This window comes from Ipomoea nil, unplaced genomic scaffold (assembly GCF_001879475.1).
Source record: "Ipomoea nil cultivar Tokyo-kokei standard unplaced genomic scaffold, Asagao_1.1 scaffold2403, whole genome shotgun sequence".
NCBI classification, from domain to species: Eukaryota; Viridiplantae; Streptophyta; class Magnoliopsida; order Solanales; family Convolvulaceae; genus Ipomoea; species Ipomoea nil.
The window spans coordinates 1,227,950-1,250,243 of NW_017618831.1; the positions used below are offsets into that span (position 1 = coordinate 1,227,950).

Consider the following 22,294-nt stretch of genomic DNA (forward strand, 5'->3'; position numbering starts at 1 on the left):
ATATGACGAACCAGTACTCTAAACCTTGGAGACAAATTTCAAAATTTTGGTATCTACACCTTAACGATTAACTAGTTTTTCATGCAAATGCAATAATGTCTAACTATTTTTAAATACTAGTTTTTCATGCAAATGCAATAATGTCTAACTATTTTTAAATAAATACTTAAAGGTATATAAATGCAAGATTATATAGGAGACACGGTGGCAATAGTTAACCGGACCAGAAACTCTTTTCACAGTTATAGGACAATAGGTTTTATGATGTTCCATTGTTTACATGTACAAGTTAAAATTTGTGGATTACTGATTTACAGATCCACCAATTCACCACAGAATTTGACTAATGAGACAATTAGAACAAGAGATTTAATTGAGAATCAGAACTCAAGAGAAAATCCACTGAAAAAGAAGATGAGAAATTGTTTATTGCTTAGAGAAAACTTCAAAAAACATGTAAGTCAATTTCGGCGATGTAGCATGGTAGTACAGCCATTTTATTCAGCATGAAACTCACCTTTCTGGATTCAAGAAAGGCCAATAACTCTTCCAGTTTTAGTGTCGAGATCAATCTCGTAGAAGCAAGGCCTCGTTGGCAGGCCAGGCATCGTGCTCATTGTTCCGACGAGAGGATAGATGAATCCAGCTCCAATGCTCGCCCTCACATCCCTGATCGGAAGTATAAACCCGCCTGGAGCTCCCTTTGCTTTAGCATCATGCGAAAACGAATACTGAGTCTTAGCCATGCAAATCGGGAGATTGGAAAATCCTTGCTTGCTGTACATCTCAATCTGTTTCTCGGCCTGGTTTAAATCAAAACGCTTAATGAGAAGAACCAAAATAGTTGGAACATGCATTAAAATGGTTAAATGGTTATACCTGTTCAGAGTACTCAACGCCATTGGCACCATATGACTTTGCGATTGCCTCAATTTTATCTTTAATCCCGATATCCAGAGGGTACAGGAATTGCAACGGTTGTGAAACGTTCTCACAGGCCTTTTGAACTGCAACTCCGAGGTCCACCTAAGTGTGCAGAAAAAGAGTATACCAGTTAACAGATTATTGTAAACAATGTCGTAGAAAATCAGCAATATATGGAACGAACCAACTCGTTAAAACGAGGTTCAGTTTGTTAATGTGCAATCTAACTATCAGCTTAGGCTTTTAGTTGAGATGGAGCATATGCTTCAATTTGATATCACAGATTCACAGTCATGCCAAAGGTCATGGGTTCGAATCTGAGCCCAATAGTAAACGGCCCCGCAGACGTGAGGGGGCGTGTTAATGTACAAACCAACTATCAGTTTAGGCTTTTAGTTGAGATAGAACACATGCTTCAATTCAGTAATTAGCACTACTAACCGCTCCTTTCCCACCGTGGGCATGATGGCTACAAATTATGGCATCGAATGCCCCTGCTGCTAACGATGCATTCCTAACGGCATTCAGCTCTGCTTCAGTATCAGTCGAGAACATGTTCACCGCTACCACAACATTTACGCCATAAGCTTTTGTGTTCGATATGTGTCGGGCCAGATTAACGCAACCAGCTTCAACGAGTGAGATGTTCTCGTTTACATAAGCACTGTCAAGCGCCCTTCCAGCTACAACTTCCGGCCCTCCGCCATGCATCTTGAGGGCCCTCACCGTTGCAACGATTATAGCGCATTGGGGTTTCAAGCCGCTATATCTACACTTTATGTTCATGAACTTCTCGGTCCCGATATCAGAACCAAAGCCAGCCTCTGTCACCACGAACCCACCGGGTCCCACGAGTTTTAGCGCGATCTTGTCAGCAACTATAGATGAATTCCCGTGGGCGATATTCGCAAAAGGACCTGCGTGGACAAGGACAGGGGTACCCTCGAGCGTCTGCATCAGAGTGGGATTTATCGCGTCTTTCATCAGTACAGTCAAAGCACCTCCAACACCGAGATCATCAGCTGTAACCGGATCACCGGCCTTGCTATTCCCGACAACCATTTTCCCTAGCCTCTCCCTCATATCGGTGAGGGACGTTGTGAGGGCTAGAACCGCCATTATCTCACTAGCTACCGAAATATCAAACCCAGTCTCTCGCACCATACCTTTTTCCTCAGGACCCTGTCCAATAGTAATCTTCCTCAAGAATCTGTCATTAACATCCATCACTCTCCTCCACGTTATAGAAGCAGGATCAATATCCAACCTAGCAAATTTCGAAACTTCTTCTGGCGTTAGATCCTCGGGGTTTGTCTTGTCAATACCAAGTTTTCTCAATCGCCTAAACATTACATCACTGAATTTTCGCTTTCCCTCTTTGTTTGGCGGGCATAGCCTGTTAAAAAGTGCTTTGTCAGACTGACTCGACTCATGGAAAACCCGAGTATCAATGGCAGCCGCTAAAAGGTTATTTGCAGCTGTTATTGCATGGATATCCCCCGTTAAGTGAAGATTGAACTCGTCCATAGGAATCACTTGACTGTAGCCTCCACCTGCAGCGCCTCCCTTGATTCCAAAAGTCGGTCCTTGTGATGGTTGGCGGAGACATGTTACAACCTGAGCACAACAAAGAGACGCAAAGCAATTCAGGTCGACTTCAAGATTAGAGAATTTCCCAATATATTATAGAGATTAACTAACAAGAAATGCACAGGCAGAAACTATGATAGCAAAAACTTATCATGACAACATTTCATTCCAACAGTCCTCACATGATCTTAGAAAAACAAAGCACAGTAATTCAGAAGGAATTGTTTTTCTCCTCTATGCTGTCAAGACAAGACAAACAATCAACCAAGTTGGTTAGGCTATTGACTCGGTAACTACAAGGTTACAAATTTGACTCTCGACAGGAGCAGCCTATTGTCTTCTTGGTTTGAACTGGTCAGTTATGGAAAACTTAGGCTGGTTTACCTCCTTCTTTGTGGTTCTTGTGGTTCTTTGCCCGCTAGGGTCACAAGGTGGGTTACGCGTTTTCCTCGTCACTCAAAAAGAAAAAGACAAAATACTGATATTATGTTTTCAACTTTTACTCATTGTCCAACATTGCTTATCTGCAAGTTTAGTGAGGCAACTAACTAACTTTATTCAAAGATAGTAAGCATCATAACTATGAAAACCTCTCACCAGTCACCATGTAACCTATCACAAGAAAGACAATAAAGTCATATAGCCTACCTTTTTATCAAGAAAAGCACCCAATGCCTGACACAGACCAACAGTAGTAGTGGACTTTCCTTCTCCAAGAGGGGTTGGAGTTATCCCTCCAACCACCACATAATACCCATCCTGAGCTTCTCCAAGCTCATCAAGCGCAGACAAAAGCACCTACAATTTCACCATATCAATTAATTTGCAGAAACCATATACTTATAAATGCACATATCGGGAAAAAAAGACAAAATTCCCTCGTCCCAGGCTCACGCCCCGCTCTGACAATCAAGTAATTGAATATATAAGGACTCACCCACCCCCTTCCAAAGAAGAAAGAAAATTTATAGTTTCAACTGACAACATCTATCCACCCAAATCACCTTATCCCACACTACATTACAATCCAAACCACAACCATGGCAAAAAATACCACAAAGGGCAATCCCCAAATCACATAAAAATCAAATCTTGATATACATATAAGCACATAACCACATCAATCCAACCCAACAACTCCATAGAAGAAAAAAATCAAGATTTACCTTGGCTTTGTACTTCCCATAAAGATCGTAGTGTTTAGCACCCAAACCGAGTTCCTGCGCAATCTCAGATATGTGAAGCGGCTCCACAGAGTTCGCAATGTCTATATCCGCCGGAACCGGCGAAGCCACTTCCAATTTCCTGGTCGTCTTCCCCATACTTCTCCCCTTTCCTGGTATCCCTATCTTTGGAGATTGCGGGATTTGGAGTACTAAATTATATGAGGCCAGGCTTATGGACTGTGGGAGAAATATAAAATGTTGAAAAGTAAGCCCAGGAATAGTTTATGGATTGTGACGAGATATGAAAGGTAATCTATGGCGCTGGATACATTAGATTTAAAGGTTTTTTAAATTGATAATTGACGAGAGCGACAAATGTTACTCGCAATATTTTACAAATGTTAGTCGCAATAGTTTTTTACGTGGCAGTAGGTAAAGGCCTTATCTTGGATTCTTGGAATGATTGATTAGATCTGGCGTGGTTTTATACTTTCTGTGGATTCACGTGAGTTTTAGTGACTGTGTTTCGTGCCAGAATAAAACAGTCAAACAGAGTGATAACTGACAGTGGAGACGTGAAGAACTTAAAATCCAGGCGAAAATGGAGATGCGGGGTATCGATCCTCGTACCTCTCGCATGCTAAGCGAGCACTCTACCATCTGAGCTACATCCCCATCTGATAATTTTTTAGAAATATTACGATTTATCCTATTTTAAACTGACAACACAAAATTAGATTGCGGTCCTGTGGAAGTAGAAGGAATAAACCCCGTGTCTCTCACAAAGTGAGTGTTCTACCATATAAATTACACTCTAATTATTGAGAAAAATGAAACTAGTAATTTTAGTTGGACTGATAATTGAATTAGAAATCTCTACATACTCTGATGAAATAGTATAACCTCACCAAATTTCTATTTTTTAAAAAAAAATCCTCTATTTCTTCAATCAATAACCCTAATATTTGTTTCCCTCCAATATTTTTCTCCCCTTTAGACTTGAGAGATCATCTTACCAACCGCAACAGTGGTGTGCTGGCTTTCGCCGCCTCTCCTCCGTATCTCGCCCCGCTATAAGAGGGGGCGGTTGTCCTTTAACAATCCATTCCGACTTTGGCTCATCTCATAGAGGGTCCCTAAGGAAGTATGCAAGACGACTCGGAGGCCACCCAAAGGGTGCCGACCCCGCCCGGTCCAAGCACCCGGCCACCCCGAGGCCCGAGCACTCAACACTCAAATTTAGTCCAAGATGGCCTAATAAATAATACAAATTTCATTTTAGTATAGCGAATTCAATTAATTCAAAATTACTAAAATTCATATATATATATATATATATATATATATATATATATATAGTATGAATCATGCATATATAATATAATCAAATAATATATGTTACTTTAGGATGTGGCCTGGAAGAGTTTTTACCCATTTTGGTCCCTTGACTATGGCCCATTCTCAATTTTGCATTCAGACTTTTAATTGCACCCAATGTGATCCCTCGACTTTTAAAAGTTACCCCAATTTGGTCCTCCGTTACCTTTTCCATCAATTAACCGTTAAGTTGGGGGGTATTTTAGTCATTTCGTTGTGTTTTGTGGTTTTTGTTCTTTCTCTACGTCTACCCATCCCTATAGCAGCCGGAGCAGCCAGAGATATCTCCAATCTATTGGCATGGTGCTAAATAATACTCCATAACCATATTCACGATAGTCTATAGTTGACTGCGAGTAGATCGAAACGCAGTCGTCGCGGTCTTGATAACGGAGTGGGTAATGTTAATGTTGGTGGTCTCGCTGTTATGTACGCCGTCAGTGTTGGGGCTGTTCTTTGGCGCGGTTATGCGGAGATGGGAAACGTTGATCCCCGAGCTGTCCGTCACCTTCATGTGGAATCCCATGCTGTTCACGAAGTTGAGATGGTGCACGGCAGAATGCCGCACGCTTTGGAACAACATAGACTGCATGCACAAAAACGGCCACACGTTGATGTCAAGTTTATTAACGTGACACATTAATAATGACGACTAGGCCGGCCGGGTAGCTTACGACAGGGAGAAGAGGTGCGTTCTTAATTGTGTCGCCGGCGGCATATTTCCAGGTAGCCTCGCCACGGTCGTTGATCGTTCCGCCACCGGTGACCACCACGTTATCCACATGTTCGAACGAGATCCAGTAGTCGGAAGTGTAGACGCTGAGGTCAGTGTCCGCTATAAGAGTTCCCTGAATTTCAACGGTGACGCGCTTATTAGCGGTGCAGGGTCCCTGGAAGATCACTTCTCCGGTCATGAACTTCCCTCGGGGAATTAGAAGCTTCGCCGACGGCCCCGGTGACTTGCAAGCTTTATTCCATGCCCTTATCATTTCCTGTACATATTAAAAGTCCAATCATTATATATATGATTATCGTGAATATGGTTATGGAGTATTATTTAGCACCATGCCAATAGATTGGAGATATCTCTGGCTGCTCCGGCTGCTATAGGGATGGGTAGACGTAGAGAAAGAACAAAAACCACAAAACACAACGAAATGACTAAAATACCCCCAACTTAACGGTTAATTGATGGAAAAGGTAACGGAGGACCAAATTGGGGTAACTTTTAAAAGTCGAAGGATCACATTGGGTGTAATTAAAAGTCTGAATGCAAAATTGAGAATAGACCATAGTCAAGGGACCAAAATGGGTAAAAACTCTGGCCTGGAATGTGAGATGGAAACGGGAACTTGCCAGTAGGCGATCAAATATTCAAATGTGGGCTGAGCATATATGCTTTGGATTAATCAATAGTCTCTACGGTGGGTGGGCAGCATTCCAAAATGTGTATATTGAAAGTGTTTTTCATGTCTTGAAACACTACAGCATTCATTGTAATTATGGTCATCAGTGCATGCGTGCTTGTTAATGTGTTTAATGTGGCTGTTTACATATTCCTCGATTTTGACGATGTGTTTATAACCTAGACTAGAAGCTAGTACTTCATCATTCAATTCTCTTCTCTGCACTATATATATATGCTATATATATATATATATATCCTATTATGCCACCCAACCCCAAAACGCATTTCGGCACGCAAGAACTTTCAAGTTTTGAATTTGGTAATGATGTTTAAAGTGGATTTAGTAATGGCAGACGGCAAGGGGGATACTTGGGATGATAACAGTCTTGGTCAAGTTGTGGGGATTCTGGTTTCCCACACTTCTAGATCTACTGCCATAGATTCTTTACGTTTTCTTTGTGTAAAGGACAACGTTCACCAAATGTCTGAAGAACATGGCGGTGGTGGTGATAACTCTGAAATGGTTAGAGTATGGTGATTTTGTTTCTTCCTGATTTATTTATCGTATGAAAATCGTTTATAGATTGAAACTTAAATATTTGATATTTCTTTGAATTTGGCTATATATATAGATCATGCTGGACTATCCAAAAGAGTTCCTCATTGAAGTGCATGGGATTCGTAATGTCGCAGTTGGTTTCAACTCCACTACTAAATATACCATCAGGTCTTTAACATTTGTGACTAACAAGGCGACATATGGACCCTTTGGTCAACAACGTAGTTGTCCAAATGATATTGTTTTTGGTTTCAAAATTGCGGGGAATGAACCTGGGAATTGGATTGCTGGATTTTATGGAATTGATTATGCGGGCTACATCAGAGGTCTTGGAGTTTACGTTCGGGCACCGACTATCAGCCAACCTGATGATAATAAATTAGGCGTTAAGTTGGAAGTCTGAATGTAATTGATGATGTTTCAGTGAAATGGGTTTTTTTTTTCTCTTCTGATTGGTTGAATAATGAATTTGATTTTATGTCATCGTATCATGTGCCGTTCTGAGATGAACCTCCTTTTTAATACATGTTGTGTCAATCTTGATTTCTTATGATTCATTTGCCATAACTTTTTAGAGTTTTTTCGTATAAATTAAAAGATGTAGTCTATTGGATATTTAAATGCGTCTTTTCAAAATCATTTATTTTGTACAACATGTACTAAATGTTGGAACCATGTGTTGTCAATTTTGGTAGCTCTAATATGAATGGTGATTGGTGGTTCAGTGTTGTATAATTCATTGCCTTTACCTATGAAGGAATAATGTTTCACCTCATCCTATTTCTTTGATTTTGTAATTAGATTAGATATGAATGGAATTTATGAAAAATGTGAGCGGAAATGCCTTTTTTTTGCCACACAATGTATTACTTAGATTGGCAAACTTAGACTCGCACGGGCTTAATTTAATGGTTTAGTGGATAGTATTTTAGACAAGATTGACGAACTTAGTTCATTAACTATGTGTGACCTAATTTAGTCCTCGAAATATTTGTTTGATGGTCATCATCTTTGTTCGATCCCTAATCATCATATCCCCAATCCTAAAGATCCTCACACCCCGACCTGACAGAGCATTTGGAAGAATGTAAATCATTGTAACTCAAATGAATATGAACCAATCTTTTGTTTTTTAGTAATAGTAGCATTAATGATGGGAGACAGACCCGTCCCACTTCCTTATTCTTCTGAGATAGAGTTGTATCAGGAGAATAATATTTGCTTTCATCCAATAGCTTTCTCCCCCTTCCTCCATAGTTTGAGATGGCCTAATAAATAATACAAATTTCATTTTAATATGCCCAATTCAATTCATTCAAATTACTTAAAATTCATATATAGTTAGAATCATGCATAATATATATAATAATCAAATAAGATATGTTACTTTAGAATGTAGCCTGGATTGCGAGATCGAAACGGGAGCCTGCCGGTGGGCGATCAAATATGGCCTGAGTTTATATGCTTTGGATTGATCAATAGTTTCTACGGTGGGCAGCATTCCAAAATGTGTATATATATTGGAAAGAGTGTTTTGCATGTCTTAAAACACTACAGCATTCATTGTATATTTGTATTTATGGTTAGTGTATGCTTGTTAATGTTTTTAATTAATGTGGTAATTACAGATTCCTCGACTTTGATGATGTATTTATTATTTTATTTTTTTATTATTATATATATATATATAAGTAAGAAGCCAGTACTTCATCATTCAATTCTCTTCTCTGCACTATATATATATATATATATATATATATATATCCCTCTATAATATATTACCATAGAGCTACCTCTCAGCCGGCGCACCGCTCAAATCATACATTGAGTATGCTATTGATGAATATAGAAACTACGTTTCCACCTTTACTTCGTGTTTAGCTAATTTTATTCCTAGATCACAAAATTATTAAGCACATACTTTAGCTTCTTCAGCTTTTAATTTTGATACAGCTATGTATTGGGACGCCAAACTTTATTTCAGTTTTTCTATATATACAACTGCTTAGGTTGACTTTCAAAAATAAAAAATAAAAAATAAAAAATAAAAAATAAAAAATACTGCTTTATTGTGGCCTGAGCGTGATTTGGATAGATGAATAGTCGCTCCATTGGACTGACGTACTGCATTAAATCCAAAATGTATGTTTAAATTGGAAAGAGTGTTTTGCATGTGTTGAAACGACACTGCATTATTATATTCATTGTATTATTCTGGTCAGTGCATGCTTGTTAATGTTGTTTAATGTGCAGTGGTAAGTGACTCTTCGTCGTAATTTAATAAATTCTGAAATAAAATGTATTTTAATTTTATAAAATATAATTTATAAATTAAATTCAAAGCATACATAATAATAATATAATAATCAAATAATAGGATGTAGCCTGGACTGCGAGATCGTTACGGGAACCTGCCGGTGCCCGGTAGCGATCAAATTAAATATGGCCGGAGTTTATATGCTTTAGATTGATCAATAGTCTCTACAGTGGGCAGCATTCCAAAATGTATATATTGGAAAGAGTGTTTTCCATGTCTTGAAACACTACAGCATTCATTGTATTTATACTGTGCATGCTTGTTAATGTGTTTAATGTAGTTAGTTACAGATTTCTCGACTTTGCCAATGTGTTTATTATAACTTAGAAGTTAGTACTTCACCATTCAATTCGATCAATTCTCTGCACTATATATATGCAATATATATCCTGTAGTATTACCAAACATCCCCGAAACGCGTTTCATTGTAATAAAATAATAACGACATGATGAACAAACTCAATTCTCATCCAACCAGGAAAGAGATTAAAACAGAGAGACCTATAGAAAAGCTACCACTAAAAGCTCATATACAATAGACTAGACTAGTCAGATAAATAACAACCACAGAGAATTAACATAGTTATATAGTATTACTAACAGACATAACCCCCAAGCCCATTTCGTCAAGAACTTCCATTTGAGTTTAATGATATTCAAAGAGGATTTAGTGCCGGCAAGGTTCGGTGAAAAGTGGGATGATCACAGCTTTGGTCAAGTTGTTGGGATTGTGGTTTCGCACAATTCTTTTTCGCTCTTGTCTCTTCGTTTTCTATGTGTTAAGGACAATAATATTGAGCAAATGTCTGAACACCATGGCAAAAGTGGCGGACAACGTGAAATGGTTAGTGTATATATGATGATTTTATCTTTACTATTAATGAAATTAGATGTTTAATAGTTGTTTCGTTATTTTTTGGTTATTGTTCACAAACAAATTACGATAATGAAGATATATAAGAATTTGTTTAATTTGTTAAGCATTCCCGTTTGCGGATGTGTTCATAAACATTAGTAAATACAAACTAATGGAGGTGATTTTTTTTTTTTTTAAACATTAACAAACAAATACTAACATCCTAAAAAATTTTACAAAAAAATATTATAATTTTACATTGATATACATCAAGATACTGAATGATACTTTGAAAAATTCTAAAATACTAATTTAAAAATATACATTGGGCATTAGACTATTTGCAGAATGTGTATATGGTAACTAGTAAAATAATAAAGTTGGTGGCTCTATATGGTGAGGACAATGTGTTTTTTGAATGATACAAAAAATAAATAAATAGTTTGTAACTTAATTTGTTGAGAGCCTGAAAGGAAAGAACCAATTAGGAACATGCCTAATTATGATGATTGATCACAGATTAGACAAATTAGTATTAGGAAATTATGTGTACCATAATAAATCATTACTTTATTGTTTATATAGTTGTATAATTTTAGTAAGTTATTTATTATTGATTTGAGTAATTTAGTATAAATTGTATGATTTTAGTAAGTTATTTATTATTGGTTTTAGTAATTTGGTATAAATAAATTCATTGTATATGAAGATTGAGAAACATCAAAATATATTATTATTCTTTTTGTTATTTATTTATCTTGAAGTTCTGACCCCTCCCTACTCAAAAAAAAAAAAAAAAAAAAAAAAAAAAAAAAAAAAAACCTACGGCATCGAATCTACGACGAAGGTGCGTTTTTTTTTTTTCCGGGGTTTTGATTTGTTGAGTTTTCTTCTTTTAATTTTCACTACAGTTTTTACTGTAATTATTATTTTGGGTGATTATTATTTTGGTGGTATGTATTTAAGGTTTATTATTCAAGACATATACTTACGATAATATTCAAGTTATATATAGTTTGATCTTATACATATGCTAACATTCAAGTTATTATAATTTGTGACAGATAAAATAATTCCTTAAAGTATGCCTTTGGAGACCAGGCTCAACACTAGTATGTTCAAAATCGATTTAATGCAATCACCAGACTACGATGAAGCATGGGATGAAGGTGGTTTTGGACAAGTTGTGGGGATCTTGATTTCTTATGAGTCATGTGTCATAACATCCTTACGTTTTCTATATATCAAGAACAACACTTTCCAGATGTCTGAACGACATGGAGTTTTAAAAGGAAACTTTCAAATGGTTAATATCATCTGTCTCTATTTACAAGCCTATTATTGATCAAATCCTTAAACTTTGCTTTAATAACATAACTTTGGTTGTATGCAGGTCACATTAGATTATCCAACAGAGTTTCTTACTGCGGTGCGAGGCTATCGTGGTTTATGTAGTGTTAGGTCCATAACATTTGTGACTAACAAGGCTACATATGGACCCTTTGGGAAAGTTCAGATTGACACCTCAGACTACAACTTCAATGTGTCACTACAAGGCAGGATAGATCGATTTAATGGTTTTCATGGCACTGTGTACGATGGTTGCATTGGAAGCATTGGAGTCTACATAACAAAAACTATGACGACCCAACCTCAATCTTTAGAATATGTGAATTTAGAGTTGTCAAGACGGACCCAACCCAAAAGGTCAATGCCGTTTAATTAGGTTTTTAAACAATTCTTGAAATTTTTTTTGACTCATCCCATTGAGCCCGTGGGGATACTCGGCCGGCTATATGCCTTGACCTGTGTAACTTGCGAGCCAACCCGTATAACCATCACCACTACCCACTCTCCAAATTTTATTTAAATACTGTTTAGTTTAAATGTGGCATGTGTTAGAATTTGTAAATGTTCTTAACTTTAAGAATGGAACACTCTAATAGTATTTGTTAGTTTTAATTTTTTTTTTTATAAATATAAATATGATTATATGGTCAATATATTTTGTTTTTGGAACAGTAATAATTTTGTATAAAGTAGTATCGGGGTTCAATCCTATAACCAGTCAATGATAATAGATGTGTCATCACATTACATAATAATAGTCGGTAATTATATAATTAATAATATAAAATTTGTTTCTCACAAATTATTTAAAATATAAACTATACATTTTATTAACTTTATAACTTAATTAATTAATAATATTATAATTATGAAATAAAAATATTATTATAATTTTGGCTCCTTATTGAAGTAGCCTTAGCTTGCTCGCTCCTTAACAATCCCTGCCATCTGTTAAGTGCTATTAAAAAAATTAATAAAATTAAAATCACATGAGTACACTGAATAAAATAAGCGAATAAGTGAGAATTTATTTGACCAATAAATAATAAATATCTGAAATAAATATGTTTTTGTTGAATACTTTGGAGCTGTCACAATGGCAACGAGCTGCCTAGAATATAATAGAGTTGCTACACCGGAACAAGGAGAAATTCTTCCTCCCAAATTGAGCAGATAGACGATCACAGCCTCTTCTTCATTCATTCATATAGCTTTGGGTGTACTGTTTGAGCATAACACTACATCTGTGTGTAGCCTATCGAAAGTGTGTCGGAACCGTCACCGAAACATTTATGTTTTTAAGGTAGTGTTTTCATAAACACGGCACAGTATTTTGCTTACTTCCTTGTTCGGATTTCTCCTCGTTCCGGTGTAGCAACTCTATTATATTTCAGGCAGCCCGTCGCCATTGTAACCGCTCCAAATTATTCAACAGTTTTTGGTGTTCATTTCTTCTCAATTGTTTTTTATTCATGCAATTGTTTTCTGTTATATAATTTTTATTTTATTTAACTTTTTAAAATTAAAATTAATCATGGACAATGTACATATAAACTGTAAACATTTTAGTATATAAATTGTGAACATTCAATAGATAAATTGTGTATTTTTAAATTAAGATGCACATTGTAAGGTGGAGCCAATGCATGGAATAATTTGCTTCACTAATGAGGTTGGTCTAATTGTTTCTCCCGCCGCGATTTTGTTCCTCCTTTCTATTCCGTTCCCTCCCAAAATTTTCTAGGGTTTTATATTTCTCCCCCAATTTCCCTCCTTTTTCTTTCAAATCTCTCCCACTCTCTCTCTCCGGTCGATATGCCGACGCTCAGCTGGAGGCATCATACCCTCATCCAAGCTCTGCTCTCTCGCGGACCTCTCAAGGAAGCCGATTTCAAATCCATCTTCCAAACTGTAACCGAAAAACCTCCAGGTTTTCCCTTTTCCTTTTCGCTTTATTTTTTCTCTCTAAAATTTCGCTCCATTTTTCTCGATTGAACTCAGTTTAACTCCCTACTGCTCCGAAAGATTCCTTCTTTTGTACTGAATTCCTGTAAAGGTTCAGAAGTCTTCATTCTTTAGTATAAAAATGTAAACTTTTATAGGATTTTAAAGAAATACCCGTGCTGTTATGTTTTATGCGATTGGTCACTTTTAGAATTGTATTTTAAGGTTGATCGCGATTTTTTTTTTTTTTTTTTTATAGCCACACATGGGCAGCTATTTAATGATTTTCTAAGGAAGATAAATGCGGAACTAGCATTCGTGCAGTTTGAATTGAGGGCATGCCGAGATCAATACGATGGAAGTGTATATTATGGAGTTGTGAATAATGTTTCTGATGAACAGTCAAAGCTTGGGACAAAATACTCTGTTCCTCAAATAGCTTTCTATAAGGCCATGGTATGTTATGTTTTTAGTCATCTTACTACCTTTAATGCTCTTATTATTATTATTTTTTTAAATTTTAGTATTTTTCCTTTTTCTTCAAATTTTTCCCAAAAACATATGCATCTGTCAGGGAAAAGAGGTTAATAAGAGAGAATTCAGTTACTCTGTATTTAATGCATTAAACAATGGGTTGATTCATGGCTTTAAAATTTTATGTTCTGACTGCCATAGGGTGTTGCAACCAAATTTCTAAAAGTTACCTGTATTATTTCTATTGGCTACTCAGTATTTCATATACTTTTTTGGTATCTGGTATCTTTTTTATCGCTCCCATTAGGTGGAAGCAATTGTCCAGGATGGGACTGAAGGCAGCATATCAAAAATTCAGGCGATAAATATACGCTTGGAAAATCAGGTTTGTTGGCTTGCCACCATTAACTGATCATCCCTGGCATGTAATCTTATATTTTATCCTTTGTGATTTGTTCATTTATAGCATTTCTGGGAATGTTATGTCTAGATTGATTAAAAAAAAGCCTTCCTTTTGCTATATATACTGGTGTTTCACTGGTGAGACTAAAATGTTATAGAATGATAAGGGTGTTCCATAATACTCCGTATTGATTGAGGCTTGATTAACTAGTGAAGCTTTTACCCGACTCACACCCATCGTTGCTTACCTATTTTATGTGAAATTTTTTATTTGAGGTATAATGAAAGTATTTTGTTGCCAAACAATTCATGCATTGCATGCACTTGATCCTTCCAATTTCGGCATGTTTAGGAATCCCCTCAGTTCTCAAGTATCTGGTGCATTCAACTTTATACATAAACTAAAGCTTTGTATGTGTTGAGTTTTCTGTTGGTAATTCACTTGATAATTTTGACAATAGTCACCGAAATTCTGAAATCAATTAGGGTAGCATAATTCTAAAAAATATTTTTGCAAAGAACCCTTTTGCTTTCACTTCCAGGTACAGGCTTAGAAAACCCTCCGTGCTTTAGGGCTTATATCTAGCTTTAGTCCCCTCTAGGTCAGTAGGCAAGTCAGTCCCGTACAAAGTGGCACCAACTACACTCTGAATTCTGAATGTCCATACAATTTTTCTAAACAGAAGTTTACAATTCCCGATCTCTCAAATTTATTGTTTCCATCCTAAGGTACAACCAGTTTATGTTTTCTCTCCTAGTCTCAACTGCTCTTCTTGACAATTCCGTTGGTATCCACTCTCCAGGTCCTTGCTGGCACAAGTTCACAGTCTGAAACAGAACCAAGCCAGGTTCCAGCTGCATTTAGGAATTTCTCAATGTCTCAAAAGGAAAAGACAATAGAAGAGCTTGTTAAGGATCAGTGGCTCTGCTCACCATCAGATGGTAAGATTGGACTAGGCATGCGCTCCTTTCTTGATCTCAGGAGTTGGTTTCGCAGTAACGAGGTTCCGACATGTGAAGTTTGCAATGAGGCTGCTGTGAAGGTCTATACTTTTATCTGTGATTGCTTCCTTTACATAATTATCACATCATATGGTTCATACCTATCACGTGCACCCAATCATGCTGTCACTATTCTGAGCAGGTGGAATCATGCCCCAACGAAAGCTGCAATGTAAGAATCCATGACTACTGTCTTCGAATGAAGTTCTCTCAAAGAAAGGTAAATTTCCCCTCCAAAAAAAAAAAACAATGGAAAAATATCGACTTGGATGCATGAGTTTGATGAACTGGAATAATTGCTATCATCTCCAGGCTGCAAAAGTTTGTCCAGGTTGTCGTGCAGACTGGCCATTTACAATTGCTAAAGCAGAATATTTAGAAGAGGAAGACGCAGCTGCTCCATCTCAGACTCGGGAATCCTCCACAAGAAAGAAGCAAAGAACCTGCAAAGAAACTGGTGCCGACAATCTAGTGTCTAGTTCCTCTCAGAATACCGCCTCCACAATCACAAGGGTAACTCGGCGTTCAACCCGCCTGAAGAGTTCAAGCTAATGTACATGCCATTATATGTGCCAATCTGTTATCTTTTGCCCAGCACCATCTGAAGCAACTTATGAAGCTGTAGAAATTTTTGCGTTCTAGAAAGGTTCAATGATAGCTACTCCTGGTGGCTGGTAATCTATGATCTAACTTACTGATTGTAAATGACACCAGTAACATGCCCTGCCTAGGAACAGGAAGTGTAGTTTTTGCTTATCTTGTAAAGAGAACAATCTTCTTTTTAGTATTATCTTGTTAAGTGAACCAAGTTCGATGAAAGAGGATTAAAATTAATCAGTTTAAATTTAAGATGTTAATTTATCTTAACTTGTTTGTAGTTATAGTATTATTCAACTTCGGTATTTTTATGATTTGCATAACATTTAAGGCCCTACAACAAATGTATCAAAGTGATCCTTCTTTTCCTATAGCTTGTGACTGATCAAAGAACTCCTAGAGTACTACATGGAGACGAAGATTACTAACTCTAAGATATTCAAAATCGATTTAATGCCCTCACTTCAAGGTGAGGCATGGGATGAATGCGATCTTGGAGAAGTTGTCGGGATCTCGGTTTCTTATAATTCATCCAACATAACATCTGTACGTTTTTTCTATCTCGGATGGTACAGTTTGTATATTAAAGTTACTATTTGAAAACCTAGAGCATCCGCATTTGTGGATTTTACTCCGTTTTTGAGGTAAACATGGGTGATATGAAGGAGAGAGGGGGAGGAGAGAGAAAATTTGGGGATGTCTTGTAAGAGGTGGTTTTTTGTGGGACTCGCATGAGAGAGAAAATGAAGAGAGACTCAATTTTTGTGCGTTTCGCACATAGACCCTGCCCAGCCGGGCGCGTGCAGTGCACACATCAACTGGCGCGTCAAGATGATTTTTTTTTTTCTTCTTCCCTCCTTCCTCTCTATCTAATTGGCACCTTAAAAACAACAAAAAAATCACTACTATTGAAGATGCCCTTAGAAAAAAGGTCAAATAAGCCCCTGAATATTATTCAAAAAGTTAATTAGGAGCATAAACTTTCAAAGGTTGCAATTAAGCCTTAAACATATTATTTTAGAGCATTGATGTCCAAAAACTGGTTGGTGACCTATAATTACATGTCACTAAGGTTCCACCGAACCTCCGGTGAGATTCCGACCATATTCCGACAAAAAAACACCGACGAAATGGTCGCCGATGTGGTTTGGTTGCCTTCTTCGACGAAGGAGATGGGAGGTGAATTGGTTTGGTATGCCTTCTCATTTGCCCGCGACCAGATGGGTTGCCTTCTCCTTAGCCCGGGAAGGCAACCAAACAACACTGACGACTGTTTCACCGATGTTTTTTGTCGGAATAATGTCAGAATCTCGCTGGAGGTTTGCCTGAACCATAGTAACCTGTAATTTATGTCACCACTGGTTGTTGGGTCAAATGCTCTAAAATAATATGTTTAAAGACTTAATTACAATTTTTAAAAGTTTAAAAGTCTAATGGACTTTTTGAGTAATGTTCAGAGACCTATTTGACACTGAAAACATAATTTTAACAAAATTAAAATAATTACATCTGAAATTAAATTGTATTAAAATATTATTATTTATATCACAAATTATATTTTATATTAAACTAATTAAATTTGAAGTAATAAATTTTTAAAATTTGAAAACTAAATTATTTTAGTATAGAATAACATTTGATGTAATGAATTAAAGATGAATAAAATTTAGTGTGAAAATATTATTTTTAACATAATATTTGGTGTAATTTTGGTGTTTTTGTGTAAATTGAGTTGGTAATAATCTACCCGCATGGGCTTAATTCAATTGTTTAATGGGCAGTATTTGAGATAAGAGACCAAAGTTCGGCGATTTTTGGGGTAAGAGTTGGTAATAATCTATCATCGCAAATTATGCTGTGCAACCGAATGCACCTTGCAAGGTGCATACGGTTGCAAAACGGTGCCGTTTTGGTTAAAAAAAACGTGCGTCCCACTTAAAGAAGAAATCAGGTTCGATTCCCGGCAATAGCATTTTTATATATCCAGAAATTCATAACTATATAACCACAATTTCGTAACTATATATCCACAATTTCATAACTATATATCCACAGTGAATGAATGAAGTAAAAATTCACAATGAATGAATGAATGAAGTAAAAATCCACAATGAATGAATGAATGAAGTAAAAATCCACAATGAATGAACTAAATATCCACAATATATGATTGAACTAAATATCCACAATGAATGAACTAAATATCTATAAATTCATAACTATATTATAACCACAATTTCGTAACTATATATCCACAATTTCATAACTATATATCCACAGTGAATGAATGAAGTAAAAATCCACAATGAATGAATGAATGAAGTAAAAATCCATAATGAATGAATGAAGTAAAAATACACAATGAATGAACTAAATATCCACAATATATGATTGAACTAAATATCCACAGTGAATGAACTAAATATCCATAAATTCATAACTATATATCCACAAATTTATAACTATATATCCAGAAATTCATAACTATATATCCACAATAATGCTATTGCTGAGAATCGAACCTGATTTTTTTTTTTAAGTGGGACGCGCATTTTTAGTCAAAACGACGTCGTTTTGAACCGTATGCACCATGCGCATGGTACATTCGGTTGCATAGCATAACTATTGATCTATCATATTTATATCACTTTTTGTCAAATAATTTATGAATAGGATTACCTACCGTAAATTGTCATCCCAATTCAACATTTCAATCCACAACTCAGTCTCTCTTTCACCCGTCTCAGGAGCCTCTCTACCCTCTCACCATACAATTCTTACAAAGAAGCAAATCACAATCGACTTTCGAGGCTTCGACTGATTCTTCTTTTGAATTTCTGGTATTGAATTTTTATTATTTTTTGTTAATGGTCAGTTCTTCTTTGGATGTGAATGGAGATTTTGTGATAACGGGTCTGTGGATGAGTTGGTGTTCTCTTTTGATTTTAAATATTTTGATATATATCTGAAAGAGTGCAATGGTTCTTTTTTATTCATGTAAAGTTCACTCTTTTGACTGTTTTGAGTATATATATATATTTTTATCCTTCTCAAACTACGGGTTCATTACAAATGTCTTGAGTAGGATGCCACCGGAATCCTTTCAGGAAGTGTTGGTCGCTAGCTGTTCGATAAAATGTTTAGCTTAGCATAACATTTCAAAATATTATAAGGACTGCATTTGAAAACACACAGAAAAAAAAAAAAAAAGATAGCTTTTTTGTATTTGCTAAATGAAGTTATTTTGGTTATGATGATGTGGATAGGTAAACGGGGATGTTGTCACTGTCCAATCCAAGCTTCTCTCTGAAGCAGCTGCCTACTGTTGTGTCAGCTCGTCCAATTTCTAGTACAAGGTTCAGTTTCTTCAGTCTCATTGATCATCCACAAAGAATTAGCTTGGGGTTTCATTTTTCTGGTAGCTACCAATGGAGGGCTCGAGTAAGAGAATTTGCCCGAGCTGCGCTTTGGGAAGATCCTAATAATGATAGTGAAAGTGATTATGAGTATGAGGAGGAAGATGAAGGGGAAGAAGGTGAGGAGAGTTGCAGTGATTTGGAGGCGGGGAGAGATAGCAGTATGGTTGAGAACAGTATCAATGGCATGTCAGATAGCAACTATGAAGAGGAGCTTGTGAAAGGTCCATATTTCTGGCTTATCTACTCCATATTACTTTCTTGTTTTTAGTTTAGCTGTTAACTACCATTGTTTCTTCCTTTCAGAAGTTGAACTGCTTTTGGGGCCAGAAGAAAGAGCCACTCTGCAACAGAATGACACTCCTCAGACAGACAAAATATTAACTGTAAGAATGTGTTCTGAGTTCTGACATGCTTGTTTCTAGTATTGAGCTGTGGATTTGAGTCCGTGATTATAAGATCTAATTAGTAACCGTATGCTGGTGGAAATTGTTTTAAAAATCTTTGAATTGATTGGCTCTGGTTCAGGAAAAATGGAACCCTCTTCATACTCTTGCACTAGCAGGGCAGATGCAGTTTATGGACCAACTCCTTGGAAATGGCCTCAATGTGGATATGGTTGATAAGGTTGGTTTCATTTAGGCTTCCAAGATTCATAGACAAATAATCAAAAGGATGGATTTTTATTTGTTTTTTCTCCAGCAATGGTCTAAATTGATTTGGTGAAACAGGATGGAAGAACTGCACTTCACTATGCAGTTATTGGTAAAAGAGAGGCCGTCATCAGTCATCTTCTACGAAAAGGCGCCAACCCTCAGGCTAGAGACCTGGTGAGATGATCCTCCTTTTTTGAGTGATGAGGGAATCCCTCAGCCTCTACCCTAGGGTGTGCACGGGGTAAACCCCGCCTTTTGACCCTGCCAACAAAGGACCATAGGGAGATAAAGCTAACCTGCTCAAACCAAGAAGGCCAATCTAGGCCACTCCGGCTGGGAGTTGAACTTGAAACTTTGTGGTTACCAAGTCAACAGTCTAACCAACTTGACTGGGGTTACCCCCAAGATGATCCTACTTGTTCATACACTTCATGGCTGTTTGTTTCGTTCCTTAGAGGCTGTATATAGCTGTTTATTGTCATTGCAGGATGGTGCCACGCCACTCCATTATGCAGTTCAAGTTGGAGCAATGCAAACTGTCAAGCTATTGATTAATAAGTACAATGTTGATGTCAACATTGCTGACAATGTAAGAGTGCAGGTTCATTCTGTTTAATATAGTTTCAAGAGGTCCGTATTTTAAAAAGTATTTTGCTCTCACAGGAAGGCTGGACAGCACTCCATGTTGCTGTACAAAGTAGAAACAGAAACATAGTGAAAGTTTTGCTAGTCAATGGAGCAGACAAGTCGAGGAGGAATAAGGTGACATCTTTTAGAAAGTATGAAACGTTTTATAGTTCAAATATGATTATATGAAAGAGAGAATTAGTGTTATGTAATGTTTGTTTCAGGATGGGAATACAGCCCTTGATCTGTGCTTATGTTATGGGAAAGATTTCAAGTCGTACGATCTAGCCAAGTTAGTAAAGCTTGTACCAGCCGAGAGTGCGCCAATATTTGGATGAAGCCATTGCAGAACTTGCAAGTGCTAATCAACATTGTACGGCCAGGGAGATTGATAACAGGAAAATCACCATTGTTGGCAACAGAAGAATTTTGGATTAAGGACTGAGACAGTATACAAAGGAATCTGAAAATCTCTGATCGGAAACAGGAGAGTTTCCGGTGGCATCAACGGAGGGATCTTCATCAAGAAAATAATCGTCGGAAGAGTTCGAGGAGTCTAATGAAACAGGATTAATGTCGTCAATGGGAGAATTAAGGATGGTTTCTTCTGAACTCTATAGAGGTTTCATTAAGTAGGAATTTTCAATGGAAGAGCTGTTCTAGATGTTGTATCATGCGAGATAATGATAGTGCAATACAAAGATTAATTACAAAGAAAAGTTTATGCCTTTATGGTAATAAACATGAATGATAAGTACAATATAGAAAGAAAGAAAGAATCTTTTGAAATTTGGCCAATGTTCAAGATAACAAAGATGAGTTATAAAGTGGAATCCACTCTGATTATAAAAATAAAATATATGATATATACATATAATTCTTTTGTTATGGTATACTATACCTTCACTATAATACTAATTCGGATTTTTTTTTTTTAACATAATCTATTTTACAATTACATTAGTAACTCCACCCACCCACTACTTCGTGAATATATACATACAGTTATTACTTAGTAGTATACATCAATTATTTTTGAAAAAAAAAAACATAATTTGAACCAGCTAGCTAGCCCTACTTTCTGCTAAACAAAGGGAACCAGCGTTCTTGCAGAGAAGAGTGGTGAGAGATCATGAAGAGGAGAAAAATGAGCAGAACTGCAACTCCCACCGGCGACCCTCCGACGCGGTGGAGCGACTCTTTCTCCGGGAAGGAGATCGCGAACGGGACCCTCTCCCGGTCGTCGCTAGACAGCCAGTGGACGGCGAGCAGCAGAAGGAGCGGGAACAGGAGGAGGCAAATCCTGGCTTGGTCCATCAGATCTTCCAACATGGAGTCGTAGTTGACGTACCATGTGAAGAAGAGGAAGAAGAAGAGGATTGCGAGGAAGAAGAAGAAGTAGATGGGAAAATCTGAGAAGTATTGAAGGTAGTCGTAGTATGAGGTGTAGTTGTACCTAGCCATGGTGATCTGGTCTGATGTTTCAGAGGCCAAAAGCTCTTGTTATGGTCATATTTATAGAAAGAATGAAATGATTCTTAAGTACTGTTGGCCACCAATTATAGTGGTAGCTGTGGTGAGAGATTTGAGAGCACATATAGTAGAGTCACAGATTCTGGGAATTTCTAG

General features: G+C 36.9%; 4 protein-coding genes and 1 non-coding gene across 6 annotated transcripts; 3 read left to right on the forward strand and 2 right to left on the reverse strand.

Moving 5' to 3' along the window:
- Nucleotides 1–350: 350 nt before the first annotated feature.
- LOC109152405 (formate--tetrahydrofolate ligase) lies at nt 351–4,070 on the reverse strand. The gene is made up of 5 exons (XM_019300067.1): nt 3,681–4,070; nt 3,163–3,312; nt 1,366–2,541; nt 880–1,026; nt 351–803 (listed from the first exon to the last, which is right to left on the reverse strand). The coding sequence occupies exons 1-5, from the start codon at nt 3,834–3,836 to the stop codon at nt 528–530; spliced, it is 1,905 nt and encodes a 634-aa protein (XP_019155612.1). The 5' UTR covers nt 3,837–4,070; the 3' UTR covers nt 351–527.
- Nucleotides 4,071–4,282: 212 nt separating this feature from the next.
- Nucleotides 4,283–4,355, reverse strand: TRNAA-AGC. Its single transcript has one exon. It is a non-coding gene; the product is annotated as a tRNA-Ala (tRNA).
- A 2,456-nt stretch (nt 4,356–6,811) lies between these two features.
- Nucleotides 6,812–7,427, forward strand: LOC109152239 (jacalin-related lectin 3-like). The gene is made up of 2 exons (XM_019299827.1): nt 6,812–6,988; nt 7,098–7,427. Exons 1-2 carry the CDS (start codon nt 6,812–6,814, stop codon nt 7,425–7,427), a joined length of 507 nt encoding a protein of 168 aa, XP_019155372.1.
- Nucleotides 7,428–13,226: 5,799 nt separating this feature from the next.
- Nucleotides 13,227–16,201, forward strand: LOC109152192 (non-structural maintenance of chromosomes element 1 homolog). Of its 2 annotated transcripts, XM_019299766.1 has the most exons (6): nt 13,228–13,477; nt 13,751–13,947; nt 14,273–14,350; nt 15,171–15,410; nt 15,512–15,589; nt 15,682–16,201. In XM_019299766.1, exons 1-6 carry the CDS (start codon nt 13,363–13,365, stop codon nt 15,919–15,921), a joined length of 948 nt encoding a protein of 315 aa, XP_019155311.1. In that variant the 5' UTR covers nt 13,228–13,362; the 3' UTR covers nt 15,922–16,201. The 2 variants fall into 2 exon arrangements, with proteins under 2 accessions (XP_019155312.1, XP_019155311.1); XM_019299767.1 differs by lacking the exon at nt 14,273–14,350 and having other exon boundaries at nt 13,227–13,477.
- Nucleotides 16,202–18,666: 2,465 nt separating this feature from the next.
- Nucleotides 18,667–21,384, forward strand: LOC109152185 (ankyrin repeat domain-containing protein EMB506, chloroplastic). The gene is made up of 8 exons (XM_019299752.1): nt 18,667–18,806; nt 19,233–19,606; nt 19,689–19,768; nt 19,911–20,009; nt 20,114–20,212; nt 20,526–20,627; nt 20,702–20,800; nt 20,890–21,384. Exons 2-8 carry the CDS (start codon nt 19,243–19,245, stop codon nt 21,001–21,003), a joined length of 957 nt encoding a protein of 318 aa, XP_019155297.1. The 5' UTR covers nt 18,667–18,806; nt 19,233–19,242; the 3' UTR covers nt 21,004–21,384.
- The last annotated feature ends 910 nt before the right edge of the window (nt 21,385–22,294 follow it).